This window comes from Populus alba, chromosome 16, assembly GCF_005239225.2.
Source record: "Populus alba chromosome 16, ASM523922v2, whole genome shotgun sequence".
Taxonomy (NCBI): Eukaryota; Viridiplantae; Streptophyta; class Magnoliopsida; order Malpighiales; family Salicaceae; genus Populus; species Populus alba.
This window is the reverse complement of record NC_133299.1, coordinates 9,131,397-9,157,562: the sequence shown is the minus strand read 5'-3', so window position 1 is coordinate 9,157,562 and position 26,166 is coordinate 9,131,397. Positions and strand designations below refer to the sequence as shown.

The window sequence follows — 26,166 nt, the reverse complement described above, 5'->3', positions numbered from 1 at the left end:
AATATACAAAAGATATTTTTTATAAAGCAGCTTGCACGAAATAATTTTTAACTTGTTATTTTATAGAGCGATTAATTATTTCTTTTAGACATTTTAAAAGAGATAAGTGATTATGAAATTTTGGTGCTCTTTTTCCACCCTTATCTGTACTGGTTTTTGAAATTAAAATTGATGAAGAAATAATTGTGATGATTACCAGAATAAATTCTCATCATTTAACTTTAATTATCCGTCATACAAAGAAATAAGAACATAACAGTTTTTAGCTTTAAAATAGGTTTTTCCTTTGAAAAAACAGTTCAGAAGGTTAAAAAAAGAGAGTCTTTTCTTCATGACCTAAATACACATAAATGGGCTGGAAAAAAAAATTATGGGCAGATAATTAATTTATAATAAATCCAAATTCTAGTATATAATAAGTTGACAAAAAAAACAAACTCAAGCCTATAAACCGGAGCCAGAACCCAAGCCTGATCCGAGCTCACACACATGGGTTGAAGTCACACTCAAAATTCTACTATATAAACTACTAAGTGTGTAGATAATTTAAATACAGACCAATGACAGTATACAAATACAGACCAATGACAGTATACACATAGTATAAACAAATTAACAATATTACAGAAAAATCACATTATACACATAGGGAAAGTGAAATAACTTAGATATTATGCAACAAAGGAAGGGATCATTGTCTTCACTTACCAATCAATATGAATCCCTTGGATTTTCAAGGAGGTGAAGATATGCTTCTTTATTCACGGACTTGATTCCTTAATCTTCAACCTTCCTCCAGAACCCTGACTTGTCAACCGGACATGGGAAATTTTTCAAATTGAAACAATTGCTAACCTCAACATAACGTATTGACTGCATGGTCTTCTGTAAGTCAGTCCAGTCTTCATCCAAGAATGGCAAGAACTTCAAACACAAACCCTCAAGGTAGTTCCAAGAGAAGGCACTCTCTTCATCGGAATGAGCACTTGGATTGATGCTTTTGAGAGCTGATCCATTCTCAAGGCAGAGATATTGCAGAACAGAAAGCTTCGTTGGATTAATCCATTTAGGCAAACTTTTGTGAGGGTAGCGCCTAAGATACAATTCCTTGAGGTTTGGAGGAGGGTGTAGTCGATCTAGCATCTCTAGGATAGTTCTATCTTTACAATCTTCAGTGTTGATGGCTAGAACCCTAAGTTTCACAAGCTTGGATAAGATCTCCCCTTCACTTTCAGTGATTTCGCTCTCATTGCTGAGGTTCATTCGAAGTACTCGTAGTTGGACCAGTTCTTTTAGCTCTAGGAGATGACAACTTTGTGGTGTGGCTTGACGTACCACCCTGAAACCTGATAGTTCTTGAAGTTGAGAGAGGTTTCCAATTCCTTGGGGTAGGTATTGGAGACCACAAGATCCACAGTCCAGGACTATGAGATTCTTCAAATATGAGATTGATGGATGCAATTTAGTTAAATCACTGCATTCGGCTAATATCAAAAGATGGAGATTACGAAGTTTCCGGATTGAAGATGGCATTTCTTTAAGGCCTACAGCTCCACTGAGATTTAGATATGCTAGGCGTTGGAGCGAAAAAATCCAGCTCAAGAGCTTCTCCATGGAAGTGCTATCTAACCTAATTCGAGAGAGATCCAATACCCTGAGAGAGTCAAGTGACACCATTTGGTTCTTACTGAAAGGAAATTGACCTTGACTGCTGGCCATTAACAGCAATGCCCTGAGCTTTGAACAATGCTTTAATGTTGCTGTGCTCATTTCACTCGTCAGGCCCAGCCATCGTGAATCAGGTGACAATTTCTGCTTGCCTGCTTCAAAGCTACACAACATCTCATCTTCAGCAAACATTGTTGTTAAATCACGAACCAAATCATGCATCTTACAGCTGTAGACTCTTCCATCATAGCCACGCCTCTCCACAACTTCTACAAGGCATCTTCTGACTAGATCTGTCAAATATTCATATCCCAAGTCCTCTGCGGTTTTTGAGTGCTCTGTTCTCTGGATGAAGCCCTCTCCAACCCACCAATGCACTAATTGCTCAGCTTGAATCACGAAATCTTCAGGATAAATTGAGAAGCATAGAAGAAATTGCTTCAGATGTGTAGGGAGTGCATCATAGCTCAATTGCAGAGAAGTCTTAACTGAGCTATTTTGCTTCCTGGTAGTCAATTCATGGAAGTGATCAAGAATGTCTTTCCACTTGCCAAGGTTGTGAACTTCTGTTGCAAGAGAGGCTGCTATTGTCTTAATTGCAAGAGGGAGCCCCCCACATTTCCCCACAATTTCTTTGCCTACTTTTTCAAATTGGCTATTAGAACATTTTCCCTTGGTCTCCTGGAAGGCAAAGTTGCAGAACAATGACCAGCTGTCCTTCTCATCAAGAACTTTTGGGTGGTGAATGCGTGAACTTTCAACTCCCATATGGGTTGCCACATCTTCATTTCTTGTTGTAATCATGACACAACTTCTCTTTTCTGTTTTTTGAATAGCAGAACATAGCTTACCCCACCAATCTTGATTGAAGCTCCAAACATCATCCATGACAATGAGGCAACTCTGACCTTGAAGTGATTGGTTGATAACATGCAACATTTGGCCTAGATCAGACACCGGGGAGGGATTCTCTCCTAACTGCACCAATATGCTCTTGATTATCCTTTCATCACTGAAATCCTGAGAAACGGACACCCAGATTTTTTTATCAAAGCAGCCAGCGACCGCCCTATCTTCAAAAAACTTTTGTGCAATGGTGGTTTTACCTAAGCCCCCCATTCCCACAATGCCAATTCTTTGGAGTACTCCACTTGCACTAAAAGTCCATCGTTTTAGCTTTTCTATATCTTCTTCCAGTCCAATAACCTCAGATGGCTCAAAATCCTGAGAGGTAAATACCTTAGCTCGGTAAGTGTTGTCTCCCAATGATAGAAGATGTTGTGGAGTTAAATATGCGCTCAAGTCACTCCCCATCTTGCCCATGCGTGAGTTCAAGTCCATCAATTGCCTCCCCATTCGACACCTGAAGAAAAATTCATCAGGTGTGTATTTGGAGCAGGACCCATCTTTCTGATAATCATATCTAAGAACGCAATCTGTCAATATGTCATCTGCTTCGTAAACCAGATCTCTCAGCTTGATCAAGCTCGTCTTGAGAGTTTCCTTCTTCATTTTGAGGTTATTTGTGTCAGCAAGAAAGGCTTTGACGAGGTCGAGTTGTGTCTTCAAAGCTTGAAATTGATTTTTGAAGTCAAGTGCAAATTGAGCTTGATTCATGAGAGCGCTAAACACTTGCTCTCCCAGTTTTTCAATAAGAACATTTTCCACCGCCATTTGCCTGTTCTGATGATATGAGAGAGATTCACAAGTCTGACTTGATAATCAGAAAATGTATTAAATTCCCTGCAATTAGATAATCCCACAAGGCTAGAAATTAGAGGGAGCAGAGAACAAGCCCCCAAAAGTATTGATCCATGCAAAATAGCAACACAAGAGAACTATCAGAAAATCCTAATAGGATCACATGTCAAAGTCTAAGCCTCTACCCATTACTCGGAGATAAGCATTTATGATGTCTTGCTATTATTCCGTATATGATTATGGCTTTCGCTGATTTTATGTAAGAAACGCTTTTACTAATTTTGAGCAGAAGAGTTTGAATTCAACAATGGCTAAACCATTGCCAAAATGACGTGAATATAAATATTGTTTTATTTTATCCTCTCATTAATTAATTTTCAGCGTGATGATTAATTTGGTACTTGTTTATGCAAGTGTTTTCCTTCCTCTAAAACCTTATAATGATAAAAATAGAAGATTTATAAAGCAAAGATAAATCATCTGTGACAATATTAGCTAACATATATATTCCAGAACTCATCCAATTATTTTCTAAATAATTTAAGAACATAATAAATATAGAAGAGTACTTACCGAAGTGTGGTAAAACAGATGCTTCCAAGTGAGAGATTCTGGGCTTATGAAACGAAAAGTTTCTGATGATAGATAGATTTGTTAGATGTGGCTTGAATAATTGCAAACAGGAGAATAGAAGTGAAAGAAAGGAGACAAAAGAAGCTAATGGGATATCAGAAAAATGAACGAGGGAACAGCTGGTTTCTGTATACTTGTAGAACTTGTGTAGGAATGCAGGTGACTCAATTATAGGGCCAATTAATTAATGTTGCTAATTTATAGAAGTTATTGGTGTGAATAAAAGAACAAGTACGAGTTCCAACCAAAAGCAAGGAAAGGAAAGCACATAAAAAATATAGTACCGTTCTTTTTTTATGCAATAAAAATTTTATAAATATAATAATTTTATAATTTTTTTTATAAATTATTTTTGTTCTATAAATTTTATTTTTACTCTACATTCATTAACTTAATATTATATAAATATTTAAGAAAAATTAAATTTTTATTAATAATAAGTATATATTTATATGAATATAATAATATAATGTATAATTAACAAATTAACTATAGAGCACATTAAACTAATATGCCACTAAAACTCGTTCGTTGAAAAAAAAAAAGCCAACTAAACGATGCAAAAATTGATCTAGTAGAAGGCCAAACATTTTGCAAAGGAATGTGTGGAGACTTCACAAGGATGATTTGTAGTGTTCCAAATGCATATCAACCCATGACCATGAGAGTCCATTAATACCAACCTGACCATTAATAATGGCTGACATTGAATTGTTTTTTACTCCTATAATTTTCTTGTTTCAGTAAAGGTAATATGCCTAGGTGATGCATCAGTACGAAGGCCACAAGTTGATAGCTAACTCCATATTTCTTGGGTCCAATGACTGGACCCGCAGAATGTAAATATTGAGAAGTAATAATGCATCTTTAGAACTTATGGTCACGTCTTTGTTCATTTTCAGCATCTTTTGTTTCAATTATTTCGAATCTTTTGCATCATCAAGTAGGGAAAGATTAGTAAAGCTAAAGCATCAGTATGAAGGCCACAACTCGATAGCTTCCTCTATTCTTTCTAATAAAAATAAAAAGTAACCACTTATGATTGTCGTTTTTTTGTTTTATTACGAGAAAAAAATCTATTCAGTCATATGTCATGTTGTAATTGTGCGGTGTTGCGATGATCATCCTTTCAAAACAGGATTTAGTGTGAAATGGTGTGGGTGAAAATTATCGCACGTCACCCGTGTGGCGTCCGCTGGTGATTTTTCTGTTATGCACTTGCTTATTTGGTTCGTTGGGAGTTGTCACCTAATATTTAATTGAGAGCTACTAGGAAACTTAGGTGTACTGGTCTTGTCAGAGATTCGCGGGTAAGAGACTGGTTGTGGTTAGGGAAAGTATTAGCACCCCTAACGCACCCTACCTGAGGTAAGTTGCTTTGTGGCTTTGACGTGTTAAAGAAGTTTTAAAAATTTTATCTTTTCATTGGATATCAGAAATACAACTTACATATAAGTTAATAATTCTTGACTGTGAGCAAATCAAAATATTAAATTCTTCTTTACCTTTGCAATTTTATCATAAAAAAAAACATCCATAAATAAATAATCAAAGCACACACATTCACTTTTACAATATATTTTTTTTTCCTTTTTTTTCATCCACATTTACAAAATACAAATAAAAACTCAAACTAAACAAATATTACATTAAACAAATTGAAAATTACAAAATAACCCCTTAAAAATCCATAACAGTGCTGGGAAGCCTTCTAGAACTGTAGGAATAGTGCTGGCAGCGCATTGTTCCACGTGCCCCTACCACTGGCGGCGTGTGGGTTCACGCGCCACCACGAGAAACGCCATTTTCCACGCACCACCATGAGAAACACTAGAAAATGGGTTCGCCTGGCTCTGTTTCGTCTCCCTTTCCCCTCCTTACCGGCGGTGAGGAGCTACGTCATCTACAACAAAACAAACACACAAAAAGTCAATTTTAGGTTTTTTTTATTTCTTTGTTTTTCAGATCTGTTTTTTTTTTTTTTTGTTTCCTTCAATTTTCAGATCTACGGTTAAGCGGATCTTTTTTTGGTTCGCTTCCCCTCTTTTGCTGCGAATAACTAACTGCAAGGAGGACCCTGGGTCTGCGAGTGGGTGGAAGGAGATGAAGAAGACAACGAGGGCCGCCACTGCGTTTGGTGGAGGCCGGTTTGCACTAATGAAGGAAGCTTTGCAGCGTCTATGCTGATGAAAGATGGTCTGTTGTGGTCAATGGTGAGGGAAGAGATGGGGTCTGTCTTGTGGTCTGTGGTCGTCGTTGTTGATGGTTGAGAGAAGCGCAGCCGAGATGGAGAAGGTATGGTGTGTAGAAAAGGAGAGGAGGCAGTGTGTGGGGCTTGGTTCTGACGGAGATGGAAACGATTGTCAAGAGGGAGATGGGGACGAAGGGGACGGTGGAATCGGCTGGGAAAGAGGAGAGGAAGATGGTGAGCGGCGGGGGAAAATGAGAAGGAAAAATGGCCAGAGGGGGGGAAGATGGCCAGGGAAGAGGAGAAAAAAAAAGTGGGGTGCAACTGCTATTTTGTTTAGGTCAGTGGCTGGTCGTGCCTTGTTTTTGGCAGAGGGAGATGAATGGTTGTTGGGTAAGGGAAAAGAAGATAGGGCTGCAGTGTGGAGGAGAAAAATTCAAATCAGGGGGCGGCTATTTGGGTTAGAGATAGGTTTAGGTTTAGGGTTTTTTTGTGTTTTTTTTTTCTTTTAAAATTGCCCTCCCTTTGTGTGTGTTGAGGAGACCAGTATTTATAGGTAAAAATATTGTTAGGATTCCGAACTTGGTCCCTCAATGTCATTTTTAGTAAATTTTGATTTTTTTTCTTATTTTTTGGATTTTTCTTATCAACATCTACTCGAATGAGGAAAATCAGTGATTTTAAAAATAACACGTTAAAAAGTCGAACACGTTCTAAAAACCTTAGAAAATTTAAATTCTTTTGAGACGATGCTAAAAAAATCTAAAAATGATGCAAATATATTTAAAAAGTATTTTTTTTGGATTTTCAATGTTTTTCCAAAAATTATCAAACATGAGTCAAAAATTGGGTAGCAACAGATGCCCCCTCTTTACAATGCTTACGAAGCAAAACTCCTCAATGTTTTGCATAGTAAGCTTTGTAAAGAAAAACTTGTCTTCTTGTCTTTCTAACTTGTTGAATCCACTCATTTAAAGACATTACTTTTTCTCTCTCTCTCTTCCTTCTCTTTTCTTCCTCTTCTTTCTTTCTTTTTTTTTTTTTTTTTTCCATTCGTTAACCTGAGATCCCATCTGGCGATCTCTTTTACCAAAACCAAAGAATGTATGTAGCTCGATCAACCTGAAATTCTATGTGGTGATTCCCTTTAACCAAAGCCACCTGAGATCCCATCTAGCGATTCCTTTTAACCAAAACCAAAGAAATATGTGTAACTTGGTCAACCTAAAATCCCATCTGGCGATTCCCTTTAACTAAAGCCACTTGAGATCCCATCTAGCGACCTCATTCAACTGGAACTAAAAAATATGTGCAGCTCGATCAACCTGAAATCCCATATGGCGATTCCATTTAACCAAAGCCACCTGAGATCCCATCTGGCGACCTCATTCAACTGGAACTAAGAAAACGTGTGTAGCTCGATCAACCTGAAATCCCATCTGGCGATTCCCTTTAACCAAAGCTACCTGAGATCCCATCTGGCGACCTCATTTAACCAAAACAAAAGAATGTGTAAAAAGTGGTCTCATTGTAATGGGTGACCTACCCAGGTGGAAAGAATGTGAAAAACGATCTCATTATGATAGGTGACCAACCCAGATGGAAAAAATATGAAGTGTGGTCTCATTGTAATGGGTGACCTACCCAAAGAAAAAGAAAAGAGTGGTCTCATTGTAATGGGTGACCTACCCAGGTAAAAAAAACATGGAGAATTGGTCTCATTGTAATGGGTGACCTACCCAGAAAAATGTTGGCGATGGCTCAAAGGCACACTCGAAAGGAGGTAGGGTTAGAAAACGCACTACGTGAGAAGTGAGGGCTCAAAGATGCACTCAAAAGGAGGTAGGGTTAGAAAACGCATTACCTAAGATGATGGCTCAAAGGTGCGCACAAAATGAGGTGAGGGCTCAAAGGCGCACTCGAAATGAGGTAGGGTTAGAAAACACACTACTTGAGAAGTGAGGGCTCGAAGGTGCACTGGAAATGAGGTAAGGTTAGAAAACGCACTACCCAAGAGATGGTGGCTCAAAGGCGCACTCGAAATGAGGTAAGGTTAGAAAATGCACTACCCAAGAGATGGCGCACTCGAAATGAGGTAGGGTTAGAAAACGCACTACCCAAGAGATGGTGGCTCAAAGGTGCACTCAAAATGAGATAAGGTTAAAAAATGCACTACCCAAGAGATGGTGGCTCAAAGGCGCACTCAAAATGAGGTAGGGTTAGAAAACGCACTACCCAAGAGATGGTGGCTCAAAGGTGCACTCGAAATGAGATAAGGTTAAAAAATGCACTACCCAAGAGATGGTGGCTCAAAGGCGCACTCGAAATGAGGTGAGGGCTCAAAGGCGCACTCGAAATGAGGTAGGGTTAGAAAACGCACTACCCAAAAGATGGTGGCTCAAAGGCGCATTCGAAATGAGGTAGGGTTAGAAAACATACTACCCAGGAGTTGGTGGATCAAAGGCACACTCAAAATAAGGTAGGGTTAGAAAACGCACTACCCAAGAGATGGTGGCTCAAAGGCGCTCAAAAAAGGAAGCGAGGGCTCAAAGGCGCACTTGAAATGAGGTAGGGTTAGAAAACACACTACCCAAAAGGTGATTATGAAACACCGATCTGACAATGCTAAAAACAATGCATTATGATCAATATGCATGTACACGTACCTGAGAAATATAGGTCCCCACTTCTTCATGGTGTCTTTCCTTTCTCAAAAGTTGAGATGTTGGCAGTAGACTTTGATGGCTTTTTCGCTCTTACTTACTTGAGTCATCTCTTGTGATCTTGACCTTTAGGAAGGACTTGATATCATCATAGTTCTTTGTTCTCTACCCTTTATCTCAAGGGTTTTTAATTTTTCCCAATAGTTTCTTAGAAAGGGAATCATTGAGCCAACTCTACTGGATGTTTCTTATTGCCCCCTAGCTAGATCATGCCCCTAAGTATTCAAATTAGGTTTGGGGATGAGGCTCTATGAAGGAATGTTTGACAAGGAGTTGTTTTCATGCAGAAATTTTTTAGAATTTCAAAGCTATTCCAAGCACAAAAATCATTTTGACGTTGATTCAAAGTGAACTCATTCTGAAGAAATTTAAGTGATTCCTATTGAGAGGTTTTCAGAAGTGATGAAAATGTTTCTGTTTTGCTTTTGGTGAACAATGTGAAGTGACACTTGGTTGGTCAAAAATGTTTAAAATTTTAATTTGAGGGTTACAAAGAACCGATTTTCAAAGCCTTTATTTTATTTGCATGAATAATGATTTGGTTCGCATGAGAAAGCATTGCCTACCGATCCAGATTGCTTGCTTTTGATCAGAAAGGGCTTGATTAGGCACGTAATGTAGGCTTGGGTTATTGGTTATGAAGAAAAAGGATATTTACAAGCTCAAAAAGTGTTTGAGGGATTTCAAGACTAACGATCACTTGTGCTTGTTTCTTGACCTTTTGTCTTTTGAATTGTCTTTTCAAAATGGTCTATCATGCCCTTTATTGTTGGGCTTGAGGTCTTTCTCTTTGCTTTTTTTTTTCTTCATATGGTTTTGAGCATCATCATATTGTTTTTTTTTTTTTATGCTCAAAATTTTTGGATCCTTTGGATTTTCTTTATGCCCCCTAGCTTTGTTCGGGCATCTTTGATGATTGAGAATTTTCTTTTATGCCCCCAGCATTGCTTGGGCATTTTTTATCATTAAGGTTTTTTCTATGTCATCGCACTTGCCCCCAGTGTGAGGTGTGATCCTAGCCAAGGTTATTTTCTCAAGAAAAGTATTAGGCTCGTAAGGGGACTGCAAATGATATATTTTAACCTCGTGAAAATGATTATAAAAAATGGTCTTTCCTCATTTCAAACTCATGCACTTAGGATAGGTAAGCCTTGCTTTCATGCGAGTATGCAATGTGATTTCTCATTATTCATTCAAATAAAACTCAGCTTTTGTAGTCACTTCATGGTGTTTTTTTTTCTCTTTTTTTGTTTTTTATGTTTTTTTTTAGGTTTTCTATGTGTATGGGTTACCTTTCTAAGGAATCACCTGAATTTCTAGAACTCGTTTGTTTTGGACAAACATCAACATGATTTTTGTTTTTGTACTAAACTTTGAATTCTCAAAAATCCTTGTGAACATGTGCGATCATGCATAGTTTTGAAAGAAAAGGGAAACACACCCAAAGATTCTTAGTGTGATGGTTTCATGCTTAACGATTATGCTTAATGTGTTATTTGCATGAAACAACAACAAAAATGAACGTATGTTATAAGCACATGATCTTATTAACAATAAAGGCTCATTTGACAAGGAAAGTGTTGTGGAATTTTAAGCCAAGTTACCAACAAAAAACTGCAACAGGATGATCAAACTGAGGTTTTTTTTTTTGGCAGAACAAAAACAGGCTCCATTCTGCACTGGTGGTGCAATTCCCCTTCGGTCAGCCTTCCCACAAAAGCTTCGTGGCTTTGACGTGTTAAAGAAGTTTTAAAAATTTTATCTTTTCATCGGATATTAGAAATACAACTTATGTATAAGTTAATAATTCTTGACTGTGAGCAAATCAAAATATTAAATTATTCTTTACCTTTGCAATTTTATCATAAAAAAAATCCATAAATAAATAAATAAATAATCAAAGCACACACATTCACTTTTACTATATATTTTTTCTTTTTTCCTTTTTTTTTAATCCACATTTACAAAATACAAATAAAAACTCAAACTAAACAAATATTACATTAAACAAATTGAACATTGAAAAATAACCCCTAAAAAATCCATAACAGTGCTAGGAAGCCTTCTAGAACCGCAAGAACAATGCTGGAACAGTGGTGGCGCGTTGTTCCATGCACCCTAGCTAATGGCAGTGTGTGGGTTCATGTGCCACCGCGAGAAACGCTCGAAAATGGGTTCGCCTAGCTCTGTTTCTTCTCCCTTTCCCCTCCCTACCGGTGGTGAGGGGCTATATCATCTACAACAAAAAAAACACACAAACAGTTGATTTTAGGTTTTTTATTTCTTCATTTTTCAGATCTTTTTTTTGCCTTCAATTTTCAGATCTGTGGTTAAGCAGATCTTTTTTTGGTACACTTTCCCTCTTTTGCTGCGGATAAATGACGGCAAAGAGGACCCCGAGTCTGCGAGCGGGTAGAAGGAGATAAAGAAGACAACGGGGATCACCGCTGCGTTTGGTGAAGGCCGGTTTGCGCCGATGAAGGAAGCTTTGCTGCGTTTGTGCTGATGAAAGACGGTCTGTTGTGGTCGATGGTGAGGGACGAGATGGGGCCTGTCTTGTGGTCTGTGGCCATCGTTGTTGATGGCTAAGAGAACCACAGTCGAGATGGAGAAGGTCTGGTGTGTAGAAAAGGAGAGGAGGCAGTGTGTGAGGGCTGGTTCTGGTGGAGATGGAAATGACTGTCAAGAGGGAGATGGGGATGAAGGAGATGGTGGAACCGGCTGGGAGAGAGGAGAGGAAGATGGTGAGCGGCGGCGGAAAAAGAGAAGGAAAAATGGCTAGAGGGGGGGAAGATGAGAAAAAAAAAGTGGGGTGCAGCTGCCATTTTGTTTAGGTCAGCGTCTGGCTGTGCTCTGTTTTTGGCAAAGGGAGATGAACGGTTGTTGGGTAAAGGAGAAGAAGATGAGGCTGCGGTGTGGAGGAGAAAAATTCAAACCGGGGGGGGGGGGCAGCTGTTTTGGTTAGAGATAGGTTTAGGTTTAAGGGTTTTTTTGTGTTTTTTTTCTTTTAAAATTGCCCTCCTTTTGTGCATGTTGAGGAGACCAGTATTTATAGGTAAAAATATTGTTAGGTTTCCAAACTTGGTCCCTCAACTTCTTTTTTTGTAAATTTTTATTTTTTTTTTTCTTATTTTTTGGATTTTTCTTATCAACATTGACTCGAATGAGGAAAATCAGTGATTTTAAAAATAACACATTAAAAGTCGAACGTATTCTAAAAACCTTAGAAAATTTAAATTATTTTGAGATGATGCTAAAAATATTCTAAAAATGATGCAAATATATTTAAAAATATTTTTTGGATTTTCGATGTTTTCTCTATTTTTGGATTTTTCTGAAAAATTATCAAAACATGAGTCAAAAATTGGGTAGTAACAAAAATAATAAAGAATTATTTTTCTTTATCAATGAATCAAAAGAATAGGAGTCGCTACCTAGTATTGATATGAACCCTAGCTAAATTTGATGGAATTCACGAACCCAAAATCTATCTAACTCAAGTTTGAGTATGAAATTGAGTTTATCACAATGGAAGACTTACTCTAAGGCAACAAGACTATAAACCATCCAATCACATCGCCTACATATGGAGACAGGCAACAGAAGTATAAAATCACTAGTAAAGATTTGCCAATTATTTGAAGAGTTAAAGTTCAATCAACCAAGAGAGGCAATATTTTTATTCTGCAACAATCTTTTTTTTTTTTAATATTTTTCACAAAAAAGAGTGCTTATTCTAGAAAGCTAAGTAACCCTAGTTTTCCTAATGAGTCACACATAAACCCAATTTAAATAATACCAAAACGAAGTGAAAACTAGCCCAAACTAATTAAAATAAATAAAATAAACAAGTATGAAACTTAAACAAGTTTTGTCGCCCAAAACAAAGATAGATCAATAGCCCAACTAATTGAAATAATACCATATTGGTTTTTTTCGTAATCTAGTGGTAGCACCAAAACCCAACTTCAAATGAATGGTTCTCCCTTGTCTTAATAAATTAGAATGTGTTCCTTTTATCATTGGAAATGTATGGAATTCTAGTTTCCAACCCAACTAGAATCGCATAAAAATATGACTTGGAGCTCCAATTATGATCAAAATTGTAAAGAAATGTCAAATTGTCTAATTTGATTCTTTGTATCATAATCCTTGAGTTATGGCCTTGGTTCCACCAACAAGTCCTTCTTAAACATGAATCAGATTAATCAAGGCTTGCTATTCATTATTTATTACCCTCTTGAAGTTCTCTTTAACTCATGTGTCTTGAAGAAGTCCATTGAAAGTCTCTTTGAATCTTTTAACCCTAAGCCTTGTCACTAGACCAACCGGAACCTCCAATGGATCTTTTAGTATTGCTTGGATCACTTCATTCCCTCTCTCTTCAAAAAGATTTGACCTCAAATCATTACCTACATAAAATAAAGAAAGATCAACATCATTAAATGTAGCACTAACACCATACCCACTTGGTAGATCAATTTTATAAGCATTGTTATTAATTATCTTTATGATCTAAAAAAAGACTATCTCCTAGGGGCATTAATTTAGATGTCCTTTGTTCGAGAAACCTTTACTTCCTCACATGCACCCAAACCCATCACCTAGTTCAAACCTCACTAATTTTCATCCTCTATTTGCAATGCATATTGTTCATTCTTTTTTTCTCCATTTATTGCTGAATCTTTGCTTGCAAGTATTTCACTACCTATGCTTTTTTTATTATCATCAAGACTAACCCTTTTATCAATGGGTAAATGAATCAAATCCAATGGTGTTATAGGATTAAAATGATAAATAATCTCAAATGATGAATAATCAATAGTAGAATGCACACTACGATTAAATGCAAATTCAATAAAAGGCAAACAATCCTCCTAATTTTTAAGATTCTTTTTAATGATAGCTCTTAATAATTGAGTTGAAGTCGTGTTCACAACTTTAGTTTGACCATCTATTTGTGGGTGACATATTGTAGAAAATAAAAGTTTAGTCACTAACTTACCTGACAAAACCTTCCAAAAGTAACTCAAAAACTTAACATTTCGAACAGACACAATGCTCCTAAGAATACCATGTAGCCGAATGACCTCTCAAAAGAAAAGGTCTGTGATATTTATTGCATCATTAGTTTTATAGTAAACAATGAAATGTAGCATCTTAGAAAATCTATCCAGAATAACAAATACGGAGTCTCTTCCTTTCAGAGACCTAGGTAAACCCAAAATAAAATCCATAGAAATATCAACTCAATGTTCCTTAGGAATAGGTAAAGGTTTATATAACACATGAGGCTTTACTATAGACTTAGCTTGTCTATAAGTTATGCATCTATCACAAATAATTGTAAGCATGCGTAAGGGCATGGAAATATTAAACAAATCACAAGCTAAGGACTGATTTGGAAATCGACTTGTTTTGGTGCCATTTTCTTTTGAATGAAATGGGGTGTTCTGGGTAAAACAACACCATTTCATCCACTATTAAAAAAAAAAAAAAGCCAAAACATTGTTGTTTGGAATGGCATTATAGGTCTTCTTCTTTCTCTGCCCAGAACACCCCATTTCATCCATTATTAAAAAAAAGAAGCCAAAACATTGTTGTTTGGAATTGCATTATAGGTCTTCTTCTTTCTCTAGACACGCAGAGGCAAAAGAAGAAGAAGTTTCTCTCCCCTGCAACATTACCCTCTCTCTCTCTCCCCCCACCACTTGCCCAAACCCTGACATAACCCACACCCGTAGCCTACCATTAGATGAAAAAATAAAGGGGAAAAGCCCTGTGGGCGGCTACCTAATAGCCGTCCGGCCACCCTACCCCTATACCATGACTAGAAAGGGGTAGTAGCCCTCTCTTCCCTATTTTCCCCTTATAAATACTAGGGGAGAGGGATTAACGAGACATGGGGAAAAAATAGAGAGAAAAAAGGGAGGGAAGATTGAAAAACAGAGACAACATTGTTTGAGAGAGAGAGGAGGGAGATAGAAGAAAATAAAGGAGAAAGAAAATGATAAGAAGAACAAAAAGAGAGAAAACAGAGACAAACATGAAGGAACAAGAAGGAAAAGGAAAGGAGACACAGAAAAAAGGAGAGAAACAAAAAAACAAGACATAAAAAAATAAAAATGAGAGAACGAAAAAACATCATTAAGAGAGAAAAGGAAGAACCACCGCAACGCCATTGTCTGCAACCACATCCTACCACCACCACCACCACCACCATTAGAACAAAAGTGAGCCACCACCCAGTTTGTTTTCCACCCCGACCCTCTCCTATTCCATCTTCTTCATCTGCTGCCTTGCCATCTCTACTGTTCTGCAAAGTGAATAGTGGGAGGTGAATTAATTCACTCTCTATTGTTCACGTTGCATGTGAATAGTGAATTCATTCACTATCTACTATTCATGTGAACAGTGAAAAGCTTCTCCACTATTCACTAGGCCAAACAACGCCGGCCCAGACCAAAATGGTCGGGCCGAGTCTGGCCTAGTTCAATAAAAGAGAAAAAAATCTTATGGGACGAGTTGGACTAACACCTTTATGACGAGCCGGCCCACCTTTATGTTAGGCAATGTCGACCCCATCGATTTCGGGCCAATTTCGGGCCATCTAGGATGGGCTTAGCGCAATATATTTGGGCTAGCCCATCTCTTTATATATTTATAATATAATAATATTATATATTATATATTAAGCAAAACAAATTCCAAAAATCCTTTTGAAAAATTTGTGTTCTTCCCACGTATTTTTCTATCAATTTTGATTAACATTGGTTTGTGTTTTTATATTATAAAGATACAAATCTAGTATTAAAATACCTGATTTTCTCTGAAAGTTGCAAAAACAATTTACACAGAAAAAAAACAAAAAAAGATGTCTTGTTTTCTTGCATACAACTGATTAGTACTTAAAAGTGCATATTTATCAAGATTTTATATCATCATTTTGCACTTAAAGTATTAATAACTCCTTAACTAAAGCATGTTTTATAATAACAAGTTTAATACTATAAAATGCCTTAATATATGGTAAATGTTCATTTTAAATGCAAGCCTATCACATAAATCAAAGGATTGATTGATGAGTTCAAGTATGGAAATTGAAAGGACAAAAAGAGGGCCAAACTTAGAAAAGAGATGTTGGTGCAGTCCAAACTGGAACACTGTTAGGTAATTGGGTCATATCTCAAGTTCTAGATGTCAAAATGATCTCAACTTTTTACACGGATTCAGTAAGACATAGGCCTACAACTTTCATGTGGACACCAAGATCTAAGAAAGTTGTTTGCAAGTTCAAATTATAGCAACAATGGAGAAGTCCGAATTTGTCCTGCAGCCCAAACATTGTTCAGTGTTTGGCCCATATCTGAGACAATTTCCTACAACTTTCATGTTTTCAAGTGGTCCCAGTTCTGATGCTAGCAATTTTGTTTTATTCAGACAATAAGATAAGGATTTTCACAAAGTCAAGAGTTGGCCACACACTCAACAATTAGTCATCAAATCAATAATTCTGAATTTTGGCCTATAAAAGGATACATTTGCCATGCATTTGGGGGCTTAGTTGTTCAGATCAATGACACGACCAAAAGCTTGATGTCTTTTCCCAAGTGCAGGAGTGTCGAAGTAATAAATAACCCGGCAAGATCGGGGTCGAACCACAGAGAGGTTAATTGTATAAATTATAAATAACAATACAACAACAACAACAATAACAATAATAATAATAATAATAATAATTATAATACTCAGTACGTGGCGTTGTTACACCTGAGAATGATCCAAAAGATCGGGTCACAGGTTTCCAGCCTATATACTGAGTTTATGAAAAGATCAAAGGGATATATTACAGAATGTAAATAACAACAACAACAATAATAATAAAAATAATAGTAGTAGTAGTAGTAGTAGTAGTAGAAGTAAATGAAGAAATTAATGAGAACTTTGAGTTAGAAGATTAATGTAAGGATTAAACAATGATAAAAACGATTGTCAAGGTTAGAGGATCCACTAATGGTACTTCAAACAAGTATAATATAAACTCTTATTACTCAATTGGAAACCACACATAAAGGAGGTTCCAATCAGATTATAAATTGTTAACATGATTACATTAGTTATCTTATTCGAATAAAGCCAATACTTGTAAATGTTGGCAGGCATTCATGATTATAACTTATGTTAACAACAAATCAAGTCCCTTTCATAGCTCAGGTGTCGGTTATACCATACAGTATGGGCTATGAAATTACCAAGTATTTGTTGTACCAAGTGTTATACAACATAAATCTAGATTAACCATTTAACAAGCAAATTATTAAAAGTAAACAAGATAACAAATATAAAACATGTTAGTATCCAACGTTAAGGTCCATGTTAAGTTTATATTATACTTATTCTTACACCATTAGTGTACCCTTTTCACCTTGACATAATTAACTTAGCTAAACATAATGAAAGAAAGAAACATAAATAGACAAGATAAGAACATAAATGAGAAAGAAGTTAACTAAGTAAAAAAAAGGAAATTAAGTGCATAAACTTGATATTAATGAAAGAAAAACATAAGCAATACAAAGAGAGAAAGCAAGAGCATGATCTTGATCTGGAAACCAAGATGCCTCAATACATGGTAAGTGCCTCCTTTTATAGGCCAAAATTTGGAACTATTGATTTGTTAATTAATTGATGAGTGGGTGGCCACATCTTGACTTGGTGACAATCCTTATCTTCTTGTCTGAACAAGACGTCATTGCTAACATCATAATTTGCCCAGAATCCTTAGGAATGTTCTAGGAAATTGTCTCAGCTTTCCAAAAAAAAAAAAGATGAGGTCATTTGGACTTCTAGAACTCAAGATATAGGCTGAACACTAAATAGTGTCTGGGCTGCAGGACAGCTTCGGACTTCTTCGTTGTTCCTTCAATTTGGACTTCAAAACGGCCTTCTTAGATCTTGGGCTCCTCATGAAAGTTGTAGGCCTTTGTCTTACCTTTCCATCCATATAAAATGGACCTAAATCCGAGATCTAGAGCTCCAGATATGATCCAATTACCGAGCAATGTTCCGGTTTGGACTGCACCGACATCTCTTTTCTAAGTTTGGCCATCTCTTTGTCCTTTAACTTTCAATACTTAAACTCATCAATCAATCCTTTTATTTATGTGATCGGCCTGCATTTAAGATGAGCATTTACCATAAATTAAGGTATCTTATAATATCAAAGTTGTTATTATAAAACATGCTTTAGTTAAGGAGTTATTGATACTTCAAGTGCAAAATGATGATATAAAACCTTGATAAACATGCACTTTTAAGTACTAATCAATCAAGATCATGCTCTTTATTTCTCTCTTTATATTTTTTTGTAATTCTTAAGTTTTGCTTTCATTAATATCTTGTTTATGCTTTTCATTTACTTTCCTTTCCTTAGTTAACTTGTATCTTATTTATGTTCTTGTTTTGTTTATTTATGTTTCTCTTGTTCATTATGTTTAGCTAAGTTTATTATGTCAAGGTGAAAAGGTTACACTAATGTTGTAAGAATAAGTATAGTGTAAACTCAACATAGACCTTAATGTTTAATATTAACATGTCTTATCTTTTTATCTTACTAATTCTTAATACCTTGCTTGTTAAATGGTTAATCTAGATTTGTGTTGTATAACACTTGGTACAACAAATACTTGGCACTCTTATAGCCCAACTGTATGGTATTATCTACATCTGTGCTATGAAAGGAACTTGATTTGTTGTTAACATAAGTTAGCATCATGAATTCCTGATAATATTTAAAAGTTTGGTGTTACGTAAATAAGATAATTAATATGATCATGTTAACAATTTATAATGAGCTATTAATGACAAATCATCCGATTGGAACCTCCTTCGTGTGTGGTTTCTAAATTGAGTAATAAGAGTTTATACTATACTTGTTTGAAATACCATTAATGGATCCTCTAACCTTGACATTTGTTTTTATCATTGTTTAATCCTTACAGTAATCTTCCATCTCAAAGTTCTCATTAATTTCTTCCTCTTCTTTTTTACTATTACTACTACTACTACTACTACTATTATTATTATTATTTACATTCTTGTTATATTTTATGTACGTTAAGTATGCTCTGTGTTTGATCAAGGATCCTGACATTGTTGGTTTTGCCTTGTTCATTTGCATTAGAAATGTGTTTATATTATATAATATATCTCTTTGATCTTTTCATAAACTCAGTATATAGGTTAGAAATATGTGACCCGATCTTTTAGATCATTCTCAGGTATAACAACACTACGTACTGAGTATTATTATTATTATTATTACTATTAATATTATTATTATTATTACTATTATTGTTATTATTGTTCTTCTTATTATTATTGTTGTTGTTGTATTGTTATTTTATAATTTATACAATTAACCTCTCTGTGGTTTGACCCCGGTCTTGCCGGGTTATTTATTACTTCGACACTCCTGCACTTGAGAGAAGAAAATCATGTCATATTTTCATACAACAAAAAAAAACAAAAAAAAAACATGTTTTAACATGTATTTTGGCTTTAATAACTAGTTTATTAAAGTCATGAGAACTATTTCAATATTTCAAAAAATACTCAAAAAAAATATTTTGTTTTCTTTAATATTTGGGATTACGAATTTATACATAAAAATATATTCTTAATATTAAAAATGTAGTTCTTTTTATTGAAGTTAGAACAATTAGGTTTTACTTGATAAGATAAGAACCTCCTCATCTAAGAGAGCTTTTCTCGAACCTTAAACAAACCAACAAATAGAAAACGCGAAAATACCTTAGATTTTATCAGACAATCAAACAATGCAACTTACCTTAAGTAGGACGTAGTTAGGGTGCTAATACATTTTCTTTATGCAACCAGTCTTCATACCCGATCTCTAAAACAAGTTAGGGTTTCTAGTGACCAAAATATTAGGTGATAACTCCCATTCCATCTACACCCTGATATCAAACCTGATTTGTCTTGATTTTCCTGATTTTTCCAGGATAACAAACATGAGAGTAGATGATCATCGCAACGCTGCACACATGCGATAGTAATGGTGGTGATTACAATATAAGCGTATGAATATAATATTTTCTATATAGGTACATTGTATAATATATATTAACTAATTCTATTTTTTGATAGACAATATCTAAAGAATAAGACCCAATAATAAATCTTCTTTTCCTAGGTTAATTTATAGATAAAAAGACAATTAAATTGGATAACATCTTGATGAATTCCAACCATACTCCCAAAATACCAGCAATGAAATTAAAGCATTATATGGATCAAGCATGTCGTAAAGATAATCTCAAAATTAGGATCCGACACAACAATCCTATCTATGGTTGTATTAATGCAATCCAAGGTTGGATTGCATAAAAAAATACATGAGATGTTGATTATTAATTATTAAATTTGTTAAATTAATGTATTTATTTAAAATAATTAATTTCAATAGTTAATTAAAAAGCGCGCGCACTCATGTTTGTTTGAAAGAGTAAAATAAAAAAAAATAAGAAATCTGTATTGATTCATCATTTTATATTTGTAATCTTTTGTTTTATTTCCATTACGACGGGAACCAAACGAACATTGTTCTGAAATTGGCAATGAAGTGCACTGATCAATCACCTTCTCTCAGGCGTACAATGTCTCAAGTTGTGGCTGTACATGAAGATGAAAAAACCCTCGAGGATACTTCTGAAGAGATCACTCCCTCGATCTCTCCTGCTTGAGGACCGGATGGTCAATATATATATCTTGTGTTTTGCCATGTTTCCATATCTATTGATTCTTCTTCTTCTTCTTTTTCATTGGTTTGTTTCCCTTGATCCTCCTTTTGATGAAAAACATGTACTGGTTCTTAAGAATTATGGCCCTGGAAATTGGAGACCTGGCTCGTTGATTCACTTGTTTTTTTTTTATATATAATTTAGATAAATAAATTATTAATATAAAAGATTATTTGATAATATATCAAATTTTAATACAAAAAATGTAAAAAGAAATTGGTAGATATCAAAATTAACACGTTTGGTTAGCTGACATCCCTTTTCTGTTGTATTAATTTATATCATTTACCCATTAGTCCAATTCTCACAATAATAGATCAAAGGGAGGTTTCTGTACGTAGTGCTCTCTCATTTTTCATTGAGTGATACATCAAAACTAAATGCTTTCTTTATGAGAAAATAGTGATTTTACCATACCAATGCTTTGGTGAAGAAAAATATAGAAAGTGAAGGTATATATCATCAATAATTATAATCTTTTTGACGCGGGCAGGCCATCACATGATGGTTTCAGTGAATCCAGTGAGGACTTTAGGAAAGTGAAGGTATATATTGTTGGCATGAGTTGTCCTCTGCGAGATTAAAGGAGGAAGATCAGCAATATATTCATTAGCGAATTAAGCCCATAAATGTATAGCTATAATTGGAAGTTTATGTTATTTACGTTATGGTAACAATCTGTTATATATATTCCCTTATTCATGTAAATAATGATATTGAAAATAGAGAAGGATTTCTCTCTATTTGTTCCTCTATTCTGTCATGGTATCAGAGCATACCAATCCTTTTTAATATCCTACCAATCCTTCTTGTCTCCTTCTATGGCTGATACTGAACCCCAAACTGAGGAATCTCTATCTTCCTCCATCCTAGCCGAATTAACTACGAGAATGACTGAAGTTTTGAGCAAAACTTCAGCCCCAACCTAGACTTCTGATGGTGCAACTGCACCAATCGGCATCAAGTTGGATGGCACCAACTATGCACTTTGGTCCCAGGTGGTTGAGATGTATATCTCAGGCAAGGACAAACTGGGATATATAAATGGCGACCTATCTCAACCTCCTCAAACAGATTCTACTTTTTGACGATGGCGTACTAACAATGCAATTGTTAAAGGGCGGCTGATAAATTCCATGCATCCCTCTCTTGTCAGTAATTTCATCCGCTTCCCTACAACTAAATTGGTGTGGGATGCAATTGCTACTACATACGTTGATGGCAGTGACACCTCCCAGGTGTATGACCTCCGGCGACGTGTGACACGTCTTAAACAAGCTGGCGATTCACTGGAAAAGTTCTATAACAAACTCCAAGGTCTCTGGCGCGAAATCGACTTTCGTCGTCCAAACCCGATGGAATGCCCAACAGATATTCAACATTACAATTCTCTTATTCAAGAAGAACGAGTATATTTATTCTTGGATGGTCTTGATGACCATTTAGATCATATCAGGTGTGATGTTTTGCAGATAAAACCATTCCCAACAGTGGAGCAAGCCTATGCACATGTTAGGAGGGAAGCTCTTCATCAAGCAGTGATGACCACATGCATTGATGATCTACCTAGAGCAGGCTTGGCATCCAAAAGTTTCAAACATAGCTCACATTCTCTCTCTTTTCATGGTGGCAAATCTGCTTCCAACTCTAAATCCCGAGCCACCTCTGATGGCACTAAATGCTCTCACTATGGGGGGGCAAAACATACTCATGAGACCTATTTCAAACTTCATGGGTATCCTGATTGGTGGCATGAGCTTCAGGCTCGGAAGCGCTGTGATGGAAATGGTGGCAACATAGGACAGACTGCAATGGCAATAACAGCAGAACCACATCTCTCCTTTATTCCAGCGGCTAAGATCGTTGGTGGTACCACTGGACAAGCTGTAGTGGCTGCAGCATACCCACACTCAGGTAATGCTCTACTTGGTTCTAATCAAGAAGCTGACTGCAATGACTGGATACTTGATTCAGGAGCAACATACCACATGACTTTTGATGCCGGTGATTTCTCCCAGCAATCCCCTCCAAGGCGAACTAGCATTGCAAATGCTAATTGAGACATTTCTTCGGTAACAGGGGCAGGGACAGTTATGATATCACCAACCCTATCATTGTCTCATACATTATTTGTGCCTTCTTTATCTCACAAGCTATTGTCCTTGAGTCAGATTACTAAAGCCTTGAACTGTGTTGTGCTCATTTATCCTATGTTTTGCCTTATTCAGGATATTCTCACCAAGGAGATTATTGGGCGTGGTACTGAGAGGGGGGGGGCTCTATTATATGGAAGATATCAGTATTGGACGAGCACATCACATGCATCATTCAAGCGACCTTAAAATGAAACAAATTTTGCTTTGGCACTGTCGGTTAGGCCATCTGTCGTTTGGTTATTTGCAACATGTGTTTCCTGATTTATTTTTGGGTTTGTTGAATTTGGATATTAAATGTGAGACATGCATTTTAGCTAAAAGTCATCGAGTTACTTATCCATTGAGTATGAATAAGAGTGATATTCCTTTCGCCTTGATTCACTCTGACGTATGGGGTCCTTCCCCAAAATCTACTCTGTTTGGTTTTCGCTGGTTTGTGATATCTGTTGATGATTGTACTCGGATGACTTGGATTTATCTATTGAAACATAAAAATGAGGTTTTTCATGTATTTAAATAATTTCACAAAATGATTCAGACTCAGTTTGCAGCTAAGCTCTAAACGCTTCGATCAGATAATGGTGGCGAGTATGTGAATCAACAGTTTCGTAATTATTTCCACCACTACGGACTAATTCATGAGACCTCATGTCCTCAGACTCCGCAATAAAATGGTATTGCAGAACGCAAGAATTGTCACATTCTTGAAACTGCTCGAGCTCTGTTACTTGGAGCTCACGTACCTAATCACTACTGGGGTGATGCTGTTGCCACGACTGTCCATCTCATTAACTGCATGCCTTCAAGAGTTCTTGAGTTTAAGACTCCACTACAGGTCTTGTCAACCTATGTGTCATTACCCACAATATTGATGCTTCCACCACACATCTTTGGTTGTGTTGCGTATGTTCACCTCCACAAGAATCAATGCATGAAACTTGATCCATGTGCCATTTGCTGTCTTTTTTTGGGGTATGCTACACACCAAAAGGGGTATCGATGCTATGACCCAATTACTAGGCACACATATGTGACTATGGATGTCGCGTTCCTTGAATCTGACAATTTCTACTCTCCTACTGCATCCAATTCTTCTCTTCAGGGGGAGACACAAGTAGAAGAAATGAATTGGTTGACATTTGATTGGTTCAAAGACACTAATATGATACCAAATACAACTCAGCCTATTATCAATTAGGAATCTAATCAAGAGTTGACATCTCCGGAAGCTGAAGTAACATCTCCAAAAGCAGTAATAACATCTCCAAAAGAAGTAATAGTAACATCTCCGGAAGCTGAAGTAACATCTCTAGAAGCAGTAATAGTACCCCCCCACTCTTCAATATCCAATGACCCATCTCCTGAGAATATCATTGAGGTAAGCTCTCCTATCCTACCTCACATTCCTAATGATATGGATACCCTTGTTGGCTATGAGTTACCTTTCAGGCAAAATCGAGGAAAACCACCAAACAGATATTCTCCAGAACTAGAGGATCAAAGATCAAGTTATCCAATTGCTAATTATGTTTCGACAAAGAAACTATCTGAACCTCTCAAGAACTTTGTGAATGAACTCTCCTCATATCATATTCCCACGAGTGTTGACGAAGCTTTGGATGACTCCAGGTGGATCCAAGCTATGAAGGAGGAAATGGAAGCTTTTCTGAAAAATAAAACGTGGACTCTTGTTTCTCTACTAGAAGGTCAAAAAACAGTGGGATGTAATTGGGTATTCTCCATCAAGTACAAAGCCGATGGGTCAGTTGAAAGGTACAAAGCAAGGCTAGTGGCAAAGGGCTATACGCAAACTTATGGTATAGATTATCAAGAAACATTCTCACCTGTTGCAAAATTGAGTACTGTTAGAGTTCTACTATCTCTAGTAGCAAATCTTGATTGGCCATTATACCAATTTGATGTTAAAAACGTGATTTTACATGGAGATCTTGAAGAAGAAATCTACATGGATGTCCCTCTAGGATATATGGCAAACTCTGAAGCTAAGATCGTGTGCAAACTACAAAGAACTTTATACGGCCTGAAGCAGTCTCCTAGAGCATGGTTTAGGCGCTTGAACTCAGCAATGAGGAAATATGGCTTCCAACAAAGCAACTCGGATCATACTTTATTCTTAAAACATCACCGGGGTAAGGTAACAGCTTTGATAGTGTATGTAGATGATATGATTATTACAAGAGATGACTCAGAGGAAATAGCAAGACTTTAAGAGCAATTGGCCATAGAATTTGAAATGAAAAATCTAGGAGGACTCAAATATTTTCTGGGAATTGAAGTTGCTAGGTCAAAACACGGCATATTCCTTTATCTGTTGCTAGGATAAATATATCCTGGATTTATTATCAGAGGTAGGATTACTGGATTGTAAGCCTACAGATACACCGATAATTCAAAATCACAGGCTAGGAGCATACCCAGACCAAGTGCCAACAGATAAAGGAAGGTATCATAGAATAGTAGGAAAACTGATTTATCTCTTGCATACACGGCCGGACATCACTTATGCAGTAAGTGTGGTAAGCCAATTCATGCACTGTCCGAGTGAAGATCATATGAATGTAGTGATTCGGATTTTCAGATACCTAAAGTTCTCTCCTGGAAAAGGACTTATGTTTACAAGAAACAATCACTTACGAGTGGAAGGCTACACAGATGTTGACTGTGCAGGAAATATTTCTGATAAAAAATCAACTTCATGTCATTTCACATTGGTTGGAGGAAACCTAGTTACCTGGAGAAGTAAGAAGTAAAAAGTGGTAGCACTATCAAGTGTTGAAGCTGAGTTTCGTGGGATGGCCAAAGGTCTTTGTGAACTTCTCTAGCTCCGAAGGCTATTAACTGAAATTGGCCTTACTCCTAAGGGAGAAATGAATCTATTCTATGATAACAAAGCTGCAATTGATATCTCTTACAATCCAGTCTAGCATGACCAGACAAAACATGTGGAAGTAGACCGACACTTCATCAAACAAAATCTTGAGGCCAAGATAATTCGATTTTCGTTTGTTAAATCCGAAGACCAGTTGGCAGACATACTTACAAAAGCTGTATATAGTAGAAGCTTCTACAACTCACTTGGCAAGTTGGGCATCCAAGATATATATGCACCAACTTGAGGGGGAGTGTTGGCATGAGTTGTCCTTTGCAAGATTAAAGGAGGAACATCAGCAATATATTCATTAGCGAATTAAGCCCATAAATATATAGCTATAATTGGAAGTTTACGTTATTTACGTTATGGTAACAATCTGTTA

The 26,166-nt window shown here is 36.4% G+C and overlaps 2 protein-coding genes across 3 annotated transcripts; one reads left to right on the top strand and one right to left on the bottom strand.

The window, feature by feature from the left end:
• Positions 1 to 494: 494 nt before the first annotated feature.
• Positions 495 to 4,181, bottom strand: LOC118045902 (disease resistance RPP13-like protein 4). Of its 2 annotated transcripts, none has more exons than XM_035054649.2 (2): positions 3,943 to 4,181; positions 495 to 3,411 (listed from the first exon to the last, which is right to left on the bottom strand). In XM_035054649.2, the coding sequence occupies exon 2, from the start codon at positions 3,340 to 3,342 to the stop codon at positions 778 to 780; it is 2,565 nt and encodes an 854-aa protein (XP_034910540.1). In that variant the 5' UTR covers positions 3,343 to 3,411; positions 3,943 to 4,181; the 3' UTR covers positions 495 to 777. The 2 variants fall into 2 exon arrangements, with proteins under 2 accessions (XP_034910540.1, XP_034910541.1); XM_035054650.2 differs by having other exon boundaries at positions 495 to 3,378.
• A 2,107-nt stretch (positions 4,182 to 6,288) lies between these two features.
• On the top strand, positions 6,289 to 25,121 carry LOC140954685 (uncharacterized). Its single transcript, XM_073405189.1, has 9 exons — positions 6,289 to 6,650; positions 11,236 to 11,325; positions 11,458 to 11,657; positions 11,753 to 11,826; positions 21,665 to 21,755; positions 21,855 to 22,780; positions 22,964 to 22,994; positions 23,575 to 24,005; positions 24,090 to 25,121. The coding sequence occupies exons 1-9, from the start codon at positions 6,289 to 6,291 to the stop codon at positions 25,119 to 25,121; spliced, it is 3,237 nt and encodes a 1,078-aa protein (XP_073261290.1).
• Positions 25,122 to 26,166: the final 1,045 nt, after the last annotated feature.